At 41.5% G+C, this 13927-nt stretch overlaps 1 protein-coding gene across 1 annotated transcript in view; it reads right to left on the bottom strand.

Annotated features, from left to right (window-relative positions):
* The window catches only part of LOC119858842 (guanylate cyclase 2G-like), a 59040-nt gene that overhangs the window by 10300 nt on the left and 34813 nt on the right, over nucleotides 1-13927 (bottom strand). The window contains exons 9-17 of the mRNA XM_038410304.2: nucleotides 13300-13449; nucleotides 12282-12365; nucleotides 11274-11378; nucleotides 10551-10622; nucleotides 7031-7199; nucleotides 4515-4670; nucleotides 2990-3167; nucleotides 1418-1558; nucleotides 332-524 (exon numbers count right to left, since the gene is read on the bottom strand). Of these exons, the coding sequence (XP_038266232.1) occupies nucleotides 332-524; nucleotides 1418-1558; nucleotides 2990-3167; nucleotides 4515-4670; nucleotides 7031-7199; nucleotides 10551-10622; nucleotides 11274-11378; nucleotides 12282-12365; nucleotides 13300-13449 (1248 nt within the window). The remainder of the gene's footprint in view (nucleotides 1-331; nucleotides 525-1417; nucleotides 1559-2989; nucleotides 3168-4514; nucleotides 4671-7030; nucleotides 7200-10550; nucleotides 10623-11273; nucleotides 11379-12281; nucleotides 12366-13299; nucleotides 13450-13927) is intronic.

The raw sequence follows: 13927 nt of genomic DNA, 5'->3' as shown, positions 1-13927 counted from the left end.
TGTAACGTGTCTGGGGCACAGGGCAAATAGCAGCCAATATTAGAGACAGTGCAAACTAGTGAATTAAGCTTAAAACCGGGAGTTAAGATCTTCTACATTCTAGTCATGTTTCTGCCACTGACTGCACTCAACATCAACAATTGGAACAACAGCAAGTCAGTGATATTACTGGTTTCGGATGCAAGTGACTACAGAGAGGGAGCCTGACTCTGAGAGTGTTCTCTCTCCAGGAAACTTCCCTTGACTTTAATAGAAGTTCTGCAAACACACTGCTTGTAGCACTGGGCCCAGCAATTGTGTTGCCCGAGAACCAGGAAGCCGCATGTCTCACCTTGTATACATCGTACATTTTAATGATGTTATCGAACAGGCTGTATAGGTCATTCAGGAGATTAACCACATGCAGGGGGTTGCTGAGAGAACACAAATCGGTGAACCCAACAATATCTGAGAATAAGATGGTCACGGAATCAAAACTCTCAGGTTCCACGGATTTCCCAGCGATGAGCTGCTCTCTGACGAAGCTGGGACAGAAGAAAGCAATCATTTCCTTCATGTTTGTTTGCTTGCTTGCTCTCTCCCTCCACCTCAGAATAAATCCATTTGGCCTTAACGTCCTGCGTGTTTGGGAAATACACCAAATGGCCTATTTAAAGCACTTTTAAGGCTGCCTTAAAGATCCCCAAACCAGATTCAATCTGGATTTACACCAGCTTCCACTTTGGCAAAAGGTCCCCACATTAAAGCGTCTACTGGAGGGGAAGAGGGTGCAACAGAGAAAAGTGGCCACTTGCCAGAGAGGTGTGGCAGAGTGAAAGTCAGTGGAGCAAAAGAAGTAGACGGCATTAAATGCATTTTAAAATGATGCTGGCTAGCATGGATTCAGGCTATACCTACAAAATATTTGTCAAGGATTAAGAAAGCTGGTGCACTGAGACCGCAACTTCTGTTGAACAGTTCAGTCTGATTGTTTCCTTCTGCTCCTCATGACTGGTGTACCCAGCGGTAGTTCTTTGTCTTAGACTGTCAGCTCTTTGGGGGAACAGTCTTTTTGTTCTATGTTTGTACAGCACCTAACACAATGGGCTCCTGGTTCCTGACTGGAGCTTCTAGGCACTATCACAATCTAATGAATAATAATAATTAATTGCTTAATTACCATTCATTAGATAGAACCCAAGGCAACAATCCACCTGTATTTCAATAGAATGAGACTTTTTGCCAAAGCTGTGAGCGTGTGCACTGCTGTTGAGCATATGATTGCTACATTCAGCTTCAGGAGACACTGTACTACCAGTGATTAAGCGACTCTAGTACTTTGCAAAGCATTCTGAGACACACTGAGTATGAAAGGCTCTGTCTTGCACCAAATTCTATTGTCGACAAACTTATGAAAATACAAAAGTTGTCTGATTACCTGGGCAACATTGCTGATAAAAGTTTATCTGTCTTTTTCTTCTCTGCCACCAACTGTGCTGTCCTTTCTTCCACCACATCCTCCAAGTGATTGGCATACTTTTCCAGTTTGTTTACCATGTTATCCAAGATGCTGATGTGGCTAATTGAATTGTTCAAACAAATATTGCTTTTAATTTACATAATAGCACTAAGTAATATAAAACATTGATGGAAACTGTATTTCATTTCCATGAAAGATCCCCTCTAGCATCTAGAGTCCATGGGGGAGAAATGACTTCTGATACTTGGCTTCTCCCCACTATGGGCCTTTCATCAGATCTCATCATTTAACTTGGCTAAGAGCGATCCATGGAGACTATACAACCTGCAGATAGTGTTAGTACCGACCCAATGTCCCCTCATAGTCTTTGGGAGCACTGTGCTGCCAGAAGGGACAACATCAAACCAAAGTCTTTTACAAGACTCAGAGTGGTAGCCTGGCATCCCGGCCACATTCTGCTGTGGATAATTACATGCTAACTACTTAAAGATATGATCAATTTAAATATATTTTTGTCTGATTGTTTTTAAATACTTATTACTGGTAACACTTAAGATACTGTAAGTGAAAAGATTAGAGCATAAAATGCCTGTTTATTCAGTCTACTTTGGCAGCACTCTGCCTATCATTAGTTTAATGATTCCCCCTGTGTAGCCCACAGTTTCCACCATGTGGGTCTTTCACTCTAGAGAGGAAAGAAAAACATTTCACCATTAGGAAAAATGTCATTGCAAAAATGCAAATATTGACAGGGAGGAGCTATAGTACTTGGAAATAACTTTAAACTCTCTTCTAAAAACTGATTAGATTTCAAGTTAACTACATCCATTTAACCCCCCACCCCACCCAACCCCACCCCTCAACTGTGGTTTCAGCTGGACATTTTTCATACCGACAGGTTTCAGAGCAGCAGCCGTGTTAGCTTGTATTCGCAAAAAGAAAAGGAGTACTTGTGTCACCTTAGAGACTAACAAATTTATTTGAGCATAAGCTTTCGTGAGCTACAGCTCACTTCATCGGATGCATCCGATGAAGTGAGCTGTAGCTCACGAAAGCTTATGCTCAGATAAATTTGTTAGTCTCTAAGGTGCCACAAGTACTCCTTTTCATTATTCATACCATCACAGAAATGTAGGGCTGGAAGGGCTTTGAGAGGTCATCTAGACCAGCCCTTTGTGATGAGAAATGACCAAGTAATCGAAACTGTCCCTGACAGGTGTTTGTCCAACCTCCAGTGCGGGATTCCAAGCCTCTCTTGGAAGCCTATGCCAGACCTTTACTATCCTTATAGTCAGAAAGGTGAGATATTGGGAAAATCTAACTCTTTATCTTCCTGTTCTAAACTATCCTGCAGGGGTGCTGTGGGCTGTTAAACAGCTGCTACATCCCATCTCTGATGCAGTTGCATTTCAGCAGCGTGTGAATAATCCCTACATAATGGATGCCATCTATAAAACTCTTTGGGAGCTGGCTGGATGAAAAGCACAATGTATATCTGGTATCATTCTCAGACAGGTAAGAGAGACTCACCCTTCGGGACTTGCATCTCTTAACCCTCTCTTCACAGAGGAGAACGTTGGCCTTCTCCCTGGATCTTCATCCCAACAAGTTCTAAGCATTGCAATGATCCTTTCATTGCATTTCTCTGTTGACAGGGATGGCCGCAGTGGGATGGGCACAGTTGGGTCCCTGAGTTGGTTTATTATCTCTGTATTTAGCAAATGTGATCAATCAGGATTTGAGTCTATTCATTATTTTAGTGTCCCTAACTTTGGAGCAAATTGTCCTGGTCCTTAATGCAGAAGTCAGAGAGAAGGAAACACAGAGCATGCATGGAGCTTCCTTTTCTCTTATGCACCTAACATAATGGTCAGAGCAAATCAGTCTTTCACCTGGACAAGCTTAGGATCTGCTTCTTCTATGCAACCCATGCAGCTGGCCAGTTTCAAAGAAGGAAGCCGTTCGTACCATCCCACAGGTGCAGTGTTCAGATGCCCTGGAGCTCTGCAGGAAATTGTTCCCCCAAAGCTACAGACTAAATCTGTCTCTATATATGAATGCTTTCTCCTCTTAGAGACAGGGATTTCAGAGTAACTTGGTACATGTCATATTACTGCAGACTGCTGGGTAGCTCCAACATGTGCATGGTGTGGTGTTTTCATTGATACTATGTTCAGCTGATCAATTACTATACTTCACTTTGCTGTGATGCATTTAATTTGCACATAAAGTCAGATAAAAAAGGAACATAGAGCCCTATTATCAGAACAGAATAGACAACATGGAATTTATTCGGATCAATAGAAGTCAAATAAGAGAGAGAGGTTTTCCTATGAGCAATGCACCTCAAGGAGATACTATATGTGGACTATAGGAGTTTGTGGGAGAAGACAGCTGCTGCTGTATTTGAAACAACACTAAACATAAAGCCACTGTTGTTGTTGTTGTTGTTGTTTTTCTTATAAAGTGGGAAGCAATGAGAAATAGTGACAGGAAATCAATACAGGGTTAGGAAACCAGCATGGAGCATTTGCTCAGATTAAGTTCTAAATTCTTATGATTTATTAGGCAAAATTGCAAAATCATTTAAAACATATACAGTTAAGCCTGTGTGACTCTCCAAAGACCAAAGGTGTCTATCCTTAGCAAGCAGATAGTTAAGTAATACAATTATCTGCCTATACTCATTCATAATGTTCAGCATACAAAAAGTCTCTTGCTTCCAAAGGGTTCATCTAGTCTGCAAATTAAAGGTGTATTCCTAACTCAGAGTAGCTAACCCGCTCTGGCTAGTCTGGGTTAAAATAACACTAAAGAGATGGCAGTGCAGGTTAAAGCCTATACAGGAGTCAGGGGTTGAATGCTACCTGCTACCCTGAGTTAGCTGTGTCTTCACTGCTTTAACCACAGTTAGCTAACACGGGTTACAGCAAATCTGAATTTTAAAACACCTTTTATTTGCAGTGAAGACATGCTACATTTAGGGTAACTCCAGGATACAAAAAGGTGCTCACAGAGGGAAGATTATCTGGAAATGTGAGGAACAAAGTTCTACCTTCTGCTTCCTTGTTCAGGTCTTGGAACGGGCCATCCTCATTGTTATAAATCAGCTCCCACATTATTATAGCAAAACTGTAGACATCCCCCTTTTGGGTCCCATGGAATGGAAATTCCCCCATCCTGAGCAGTTCTGGGGCTGTCCAATAGAGATCTACAAGGCAAAATAGGAAACAGCAAAGAAGTCTGTGCTCCAGCTGGGTCAAACTCATCATTGGCAAAGAAGAGGCTAGACAGCCTTTTAAAATCCTGTTCATGCTATGGGATGGTTTGTGCTTTTATAGTGTCGTCCAACTGAGGATTTCTCTGCTGCTTACAGGCACTCATTCATCCACACAACACCACTGCCTTGTAGTAAGCAGCAAGGGCACTCCTTCCTCCCCACCCCAGAAGTGGCAGCAAGATCCCCTTTGGGAGAATAGAGATAAAAAGCAGAGTGGGCTCCCAGCAGCTGGGAGGGATAGGCCCACATGTGGAGTCATCTGTCAGGGTCACAGCGTGGCATAAATGAAGCAGACCTAGCTCCCCTGTGCTAGGACAGGGTCTCCCAGTTCAGCCAATTAGGAGGGGAGAGCAGCACCTGCGGCCATAAAGAGCCAGGCTGTCTGGAAGCAGGGGGCAGGAGCAGTAGGAAGTTCCCTGGGAAAGGCTGCCAGAGTCCCCCCCCAGGAGGCAGGGCAGTGGGAACACGCTGGGAGGTGGGAGGCTCCAGGGAGAAAGCCTGGGGAGGAAGAGCTCTGTTAAAAGAGCACAGAAGGATCCTGCAACAGGCCCTGGAGCCCCGCAGTATGAGTAAGGCAAAGGTGGAAATCCCCTGGGAGCTGTAGCCCAGAGTGGGCTGAGGAACTGTTTTGGGATTTGTTAGCCTACATCTGTGAAATAAAACTATGCCTTGAAAGATACTCTGAGCATGGTAGTGAGGCCTTTTTGAGCTGGGGAGAAGCCAGCACCTTAGAGGGTGGTATTGGCATGGCACCTCACAGCTGTGGCCCTTGGAGTAAGCACCCTATTCGGATGCATGGGACTGTTAGCACATCTCAGAGTGATTGTTTCAGCCACCTGCAGACTCTGGCAGACTTCACTACATCAGTTGCATTTGAGTCACATTTTCAAGCTTTTCTTTGCAACTATAAAGGCTAGAATTGGGGGTTTTTTTGTTTTTTTTTTTTATAAATAAAGGCAGAGATTCTCCTGTAATCAAATGATTCCAGTACCTGGGGCTCTAGGCACAGGTCTAGAAAAACATAAGAACGGCCATACTGGTTCAGACCAAACGTCCATCTAGCCCAGTATCCTGTCTTCTCTCAGTGGCCAATGCCAGGTGCCCAGAGGGAATGAATAGAACAGGGCATCATCAAGTGATCCATCCCCTGTCACCCATTCCCAACTTCTGGCAAACAGAGGCTAGGGATACCATCCCCACCCATCCTATCTAATAGCCATTGTGGACCTATCCTCTATGAATTTGTCTAGTTCTTTTGTGAACCCTGTTATAGTCTTGGCCTTCACAACATCCTCTGGCAAGGAGTTCCACAGGTTGACCATGCATTGTGTGAAGAAATACTTCCTTTTGTTTGTTTTAAGCCTGCTGCCTATTAATTTCATTAATTACCCCTAGTTTTCATGTTATGAGGAGTAAAACAACACTTCCTTATTTACTTTCTCCACACCAGTTATGATTTTATAGACCTCAATCATATCCCCCCTTAATTGTCTTTTTTTTCCAACCTGAAAAGTCCCAGTCTTATTAATCTCTCCTTATACGGAAGCCTTTCCATACCCCTAATCATTTTGCCCTTTTCTGATCCTTTTCCAATTCCAATATATCTTTTTTTTTTTTTTGAGATGGCCACATCTGCACACAGTATTCAAGATGTGGGCATACCACAGTTTTATATAGAGACAATATGATATTTTCTGTCTTATCTATCCCTTTCTTAATGGTTCCCAACATTCTGTTAGCTTTTTTGACTGCCACTGCATATTGAGTGGACGTTTTCAGAGAACTATGCACAATGACTCCAAAATCTCTTTCTTGAATGGTAACAGCTAATTTAGACCCCATCTTTTTATATGTATAGTTGGATTATGTTTTCCAATGTGCATTACTTTGCATTTATCAACATTGACAAATGTCTGTAGCATTTATGCCTTAACTCATCCCCAGCTACAGACCAAGAATTATTCACCAAAATTATTCAGCAAACATTTTCAAACAACAAATAAATTGGAGAAAATCATAAGCTGCTCAGAGACAATTATTGAGCAAAATAGAGGCAAAAACTGATCTATGCATTATTTGCTGCTATTTCCTCATCCATATGCAGCATTACTGGAATAAAAAAAACCCTCTGTAATTTCCAAAAGCTGTGTTCCAATCACCAATATTCAAAGAGGTGTTGTAGATAAAATCCGTGTGAAGACCATTATGAAGAAAAGCATCCACTAGAGGAATCCACGAATCGTTGTTTTGTTGCATCCCTTGTGCTTGTAATTCTTGAATAATCCTCTTACCTGCATAGTTGGTATTTTTCTCAGTAATTACTCTGTATTTCTTTCCATACTTAAACTCCCATAGCCCAAATCCACACAGTTTCACTTGCATGCGACTATCCACCAAACAGTTAGTAGGTTTCAGATTTCCATGGGAGTTCAATGGGCTTCTGTGAAGAAACAACATCCCCTACAAAAACAGGAACAGGGTGACTATAAAATGGTGGCTACAGAAGCACCAGGCAGAATAAAATATCACCAATGGAATGGCGGGATCTAGTTTTGGCTGTCAATGCAACAAACAGCAAGTGTAACCAGCTTTTGGCTCAGCTGGTTCTGATCAGAAACACCAGGGCTTTCATCCCTAAATCTCATTGTATCTATGCAAGTCTTTTTTCCATTACATTGTCGAAGCTATCTGTAGCAATGGTCTGCTTTGGTCAAACCCATCCAGAAACCTACTAGTTATGCCCACACTTTGTCTAGAGAGCCACATTCTCCTATCACTGCTGCTATTGTCCTCATTCCCTCCATTCATCTAGGGCATCTGGTCTTACGTTAGGCCCCGATCCTGGATATTATTTCCATATGGTCAAATCCCTTTGCTCACATGTACTCTCTGACCTGTCTACCTAGATAGCTTGGGTACTTAATATGGTCCCTGTGACAGACTGACAATATCATGCAATACCCTGGACAAACCTGATGGAATGAAGATAAACTTTCCTGAATTAAGTTAAACCTTATGGAGTTTTGTTTGATATTTTTGGGCCCATTGTATTAAAAATGCAATGGTGTTACTGTGGAATTGTATGTAACTCCTCTAGGAATATGGGGATGGTAATGTAGTTCCTCTGGTTATTGAAACCATCTGATGGGGTCCACATATATTAGTTCAAACTGGATCCGCCAGGGACCAACAGACAAAGAAAAGATTTTTGGTCAAATAGCCTGTTTTCATACAGGCTCAGGACACCATTTCTGATCCAGCAAATAGACAGGACCCCTGCTCTAAGAAGAGCCCCAATTCTTAGGGAAGGATTGGAGAAACTTGGCTTGCTGAGGGCTCAGCCCCAAAAGAACGCATGCTTGTTCTGAGCTGAAGCTGTGATGAACTTGGTACCAAAAGGAAACCCCTTGGGTGCAGAGGTGCTGGAACTAGTGGTGCTGCCACACCCCCTTCTGGAAGTGGTTTCCATCATATATCACAATTTGGTGCAATGGCTCTCAGCACGCCCACTATCAAAATTGTTCCAGCCTCCCTGCTTGGACAGAGTAGTGAAGGATTGTTCTTACCAGAGCCCATGTTAGGGCTGGGGTGATCTCTGGTAAGCTTGTTAGCATGCGTGTAGGATCTCGTATTGGTTTTAATATGTTTTCTCTGTAATACTTTTTACCTTGAGGCTCAAACAGGCTTGCCTAGAAAGAGCTATGTAGTAACAGATAACTGTAGGCAGTCGTACTGCTAACCGTTTCTGAAGACAAAGCAAGCAGCCCTGCTTGGGCAGTCTGTCTCTGCTGGGAATAACACCGTATAGTCATGGGGACTGTGCAGGCTGGAAACACCCCAGTCAGGCAAGAGTGAGACTCCTCTCTCTGACCAAGAGAGGTCACGAGCATGGGAGCTGGAAGCCTGACAGTGGGTGCCCTTGCTGGACCACTGCAGAGAAATACAGATGTGATTGCTTTGAAGTGTGACACTCCTCATCACAATAGTATGTGAGCACCTCACATTCTTTAGCGTATTTATCCTAACACCCTTGTGAGGTAAGGAAGTACTATTATCCCTATATGGATGGGGCACTGAGAAACAGAGACTTAATGCCTAAATACCTGTAAAAATCTGGGCCTGTGGCACTCAGCATTGCAATGCCCAGCTGATTTAGGAACCTGTCTTGTTTTCAAAAGGGGTTTAGGTGCTTAGAGCCTAAATACCATTGTAGGACTCTTAAGTGCCTAAATCACTTTTGAAAACAAGACAGACTCCTAATCAGTTAGACATTGTTACACTGAGCACCACAACACCTTTAAAAATCTAGGTCTAGGTGTCTTGCCCAAAATCATATAGGAGAGTCTGTGACAGAGATAGGAAATGAACCTGTCTCTCCTACCTCCTGGACTTATTCCCTAATCATTGGACCAAAACTTTAGATTACAAATTCTTCAGGGCAGGCACTTATTCCTACTGTGTGTTTATACAGCACCTAACACAATGGAGCCCCAATTCAGAGAGGCCTTTTTACACTGCTGTCACACAGACAAATCATTTTACTTAGCTTTTTCATTCATTCCTTATTGAAGAAGAAAATTCATGACTAGAATGGTGTGCCTATTCCTTTGGATGTGGCAGCATGGCCATATTCCTTGCTGCCCACCTTGGGATCATGAGCACCCAAGCAAGGGGACAGTCCCCTCACTTCCACAAACCAGACAAAGGATTGTAGCTAAATATTTGCCAGGGCCAGGTGAATAAAGCCAGCTTACAAAATGGCTACTTGAGTCACGGGCCACGCACTACAGGTCTTCAATTAAATGACCAACAAGCATCCAAAACAGAAGCAACCTTTTGTATCATTTGGTAATCTTTCCCCCTTTCTCCTCACTCCCATCTTGTGTCTTAATAACACACACAAGCCAGAATCAGACTTTAACAACAAAATCAGAATGGTAAGAGCTGCAACTCAACATTGAAATCCCTCCCACCCCTCATTTAGTAGCATCTATAAATTTTCAAGCAAGAATTTTTACTTTTGGAAAACAATTCTGTACAAATGAGAAGAGAAACATGTTAAAATAATGGTTTTGTGTATTATTTATTACTATTGTTCATATTGCAGTACTGTCTAGAAGCCTCAACCAGGTTAGGCTTCCTTTGTGCTCAGTGTTGTATATAGTGAATACATAAGACCGGCCATATTGGGTCAGACGAAAGGTCCATCTAGCCCGGTATCCTGTTGTCTGCCAGTGGCCAGTGCCAGGTGCCCGAGAGGGAATGAACAGAACAGGTAATTATCAAGTGATCCATTCCATCACCCATTCCCAGCTTCTGGCAAACAGAGGCTAGGGACACCATCCCTGTCCATCCTGGCTAGTAACCATTGATGTACCTATCCTCCATGAACTTATCTAGTTCTTTTTGAATGGCTGGTCCTGAAGAGCTTACAACATCAAACAATTTTCTCAAAACTTGAAAACTTTTTATGTTTTATTTTTAATTGTCTCCCCCCCCCCTTTTTTTTTCCCTTGTGTAACAAATGTTTAATTTTGGGTTTGTTTAATGGTTCAAGCATAGATCACTGCAACAGAACTCCCAAATTAAAGAAATAAATACATGCAATAAAATAAGGGTAATTTGCAATAACAACTTCCTCAACCTCCTATCAAATGCAAACCCAGCACTTCCATCTGGCTCCAGCGGGATAGCGTATTATTCTCATTTTTGTCTCTGACATGTTCAAAGTCCAGAGCAATAAGCATTTCTCAGCTCCGTAACTTTTTTAATAAGGTTCTCTATTAGAAAACAACTCAATGTCATACTCACATTGACTATATCATAGGCAAAAGAGAGTTTGAATATCCAATCCAATTCAATATCAGAGTTCCTTAAAATGTCCTGAAAAACAAAAACGTTCATAATGACATTGGACTGAATCTCATCAGACGGAGATGCAGTGAGCACATGGAACTGAACTCAGTCTATTTGCTCTGTGAACGTTTATTGGAAATGAAAATTATTTTGCAATACATGTGTACGGGTCTCCATATCAGCAGTTGCTGAGAATAGTCTGTACATATCACTATTGGGCAAGTGGTAATTACAAACTTGATTCCATATTTACATACAAATTCTGTAGAGCTTTATTACACAATAAGCTGAGTAAATGAGATGTTTCTTGGAAAATAAGATGTCCTAATACTCACTGCCTCTGTGGCGTAATGTCTCTGGTTTTTTATTGTTCTCCAGGGTGCTACTCTGCTTCTCATACCTGGTATTCACAAAATAGTTGCACAAAAGAACTGAGCACTAAAGCAATGAAGACTTATAGGAGTAGGAAGGGACACATGCACTTGAAGTCATAGCTATTAGATGCCAGGAAAGTCCTGATATCAACAGAGCAAGAGTAGATAGCAAAAACAGCTAACAAACAAAAAGGGGGAAAAATCAGTCCTTGCTGACCTGGCAAGAGCTCAGAACAGCTCCGTTGCAAGCTCTCTTACAAGTCAACCCTAAGGCTATTGATGTAAATGATGCTGGTATTCTCACCTTTAGGCTTCCTTTCTTGCAGTACTCTGTAATAATACAGATATTTGGAATTTCAGTGCATATACCAAAGACAGCCACCAGATTCTCATGCCTCAACTCGCGCATCTGAAAGCAAAGAGGCCTTGTTAAACACATTTGTTTACATTACAGCCCCACTCCTGAGTTGTTCCTTAGCCATTGTTTATTACAAGAATCCTACAAGTTAGAAATGAAAAGGTCATTAGCTCATCCTTGTCCAAGCCTGGATAGTTCAGGAATGTCTCTGCAATATATTTTCTATTCCTGAGACTAGTCTTGCTTCAGATGATTCAAGCATTTGAGCTTCCACCATTTCCGGGAGTCTATTCCAGTCCCCGGGAGTCTATTCTAGCCTGACAGATCACCACTATTAGGACAATCCCCATTATTTCAACTTAATATCTTCTTCACAACCCCTGAAAATACTCCATTGGATCACCCTAGACAATTCCTCTCCCTGCTTAATGTTTATACCTTTAAGATGGAGAAGGCAGTTATTTCCCTGGTTTATCTTCACAGTATAAATATTTAGTCATTTGGGGCCAGATTCTGACACTCTTATTCACATTGAATAGAACCTTGAACCATGATTAGACCCACTGAAATCAATAGGATTACTTCTGGAGCAAGATTAACACTCAACATGAGAAAAGGTATCACAATCTGGCCCAGGATCTCTCCTAAAAAGTCAGTCACTCCTGTCACTCAGTGAAGTCCTATTTGTTATTGCTCTTCTCCAGCTTGTCAATATCTTTTTCATGTAAAGGTGCCCAAAACCAAAATGCATGACACTGATGAAGCCTAAGTAGAATCCAATCTTCTCCCAGATTCAACACCAACAAAATATTGTAGGCTCTGGATGTGAATTTCAACTTGCTAAAGACAGACGGACCAGTTGCCCAATTCAGCAGTACCTACAGTATGTTTGTAACATAATTTGCATTTCATTTCAGTTGGGCATAGGAGGATCATGTTGAGGTTGAACCTTACCATCTGAACTTCAAGAAGGACTGACTGTTTCCGAATCCAGGCATCTATTTGGTTATCAATGTACCTGAGTGCAACAAGAGTTCCCTGAAACAAATATTCAGAAAGGTGGAATCCAACATACAGTACTTTAACACAGAAACTGTTTGGAAGAGATCTGCACAAAAAGGTTCTGAAGGGACCTATGAGAAAACATAGCACGTGCTTAGAAGTTTAGAACTCCCATATGTTAAAATGGTTAAAAGTATTCTTCCCTGTACAGACACGCAGCCATAAGAGATGACCAATATGAGCTTCACTGTACAAGGTACTGGATTACTAACTTGCCCAGTGACAGACAAAGTTGAAATTGCCTTTTAAATCAATTTTTAAGGGTTCTGAAGGGAAAGATGCCAAATTTATATTGGGAAGCCAGTTGACTGTAACAAAGCATGGTAGTCAAGTGAAGACCTGCACTAATAGTCAAATTAACAATGGTGTCACAGATGATACAGTCCAGAAGTGATTTTAATTTAGGTTGTCTTATATAACATGCAGCCCAATTATGTTAATCGATATAGCATATATTTTCAGAAAAACTTTCTGCAGATGAAATAATGTACTCGTGGAGGAATTACCAAGAACTGCAATGCTGTCATAGCAAAAATACTATATTATATAGCCAGTAAGTTAAGACTGATAAGATATGTCATGCTTTTTGGAATACCAATTATACTACCCAAAAACTCTGACTCCATCTCTGTCAGAATTTCATATAGGACATTTCTGCAATCTGCCATTTTTGGCAAAGCAGAGCTGGACATTTATCAGCAACCTTAGTAAATTAGCACCATCAGTTTCACAGTCCTACCTGTGAATCCTGAGAAATACTGTGGCTTTTATTCTTTCGGCCATCTTGTGCCCTATTTACCTGTAGAGAGCATCCAAAGCCACACAAAGGAAACCAAAAAGGACACAGTTAACATAACAGAGCAGAAAGTACACCTACTGAAGCTCACCTAATCTCCCTTTGTAGTCATACCTGGTAAAGACCTATTGTGGTATAAAACATGTCTTTTCCCTGCTTGTCCTTCAGCCCAGACCATCTATTGCTTGAAAATATCAAACTGGACACAACACTTCCTTGTCCTTTAGACACTGGTGTGCTTGTTTCTGATAGCTCAAAATGATCCTTTAGGAGAAAACACAAGAGACGTGATACTGTTAAAAATTCATAAATAACCTAGGCAAATTTTGGCAAACCTAAGACTTGCCCATATTGACATATTGACAAAGACAAACTGATGAGGAAGAAACCCAGTAATGGGTTTTCCTACAGTGCCTACCATAAATGATAAAGACAAAATACAGATAATGAAAAGCAAGATGCCATCCAAACTTGATGTAGAAGGAAATCACACATGCTTGGGCTTCACTTCTATACAGAGGACCAGCACAAAGTATAGGACCCACATAAATAGAACTGGGCACAAAAATTTCATGAGAAAGCGTGTGGTTTTTTCACACACAAAAATGCAGATTTGGGTGGACCAACGCAATTCACAAATTCAGATCAATTTTGGCCAATTGTTCCAGTCGAAAAAAAATTCTGAAATGTCAAAACAGTTCAGTTTGGGAGTTTCTGAAACGAAACGTTTTGACTTTTCGTT

Source organism: Dermochelys coriacea, chromosome 7 (assembly GCF_009764565.3).
Source record: "Dermochelys coriacea isolate rDerCor1 chromosome 7, rDerCor1.pri.v4, whole genome shotgun sequence".
NCBI lineage: Eukaryota > Metazoa > Chordata > Testudines > Dermochelyidae > Dermochelys > Dermochelys coriacea.
This window is presented reverse-complemented; position numbering and strand designations above follow the sequence as displayed.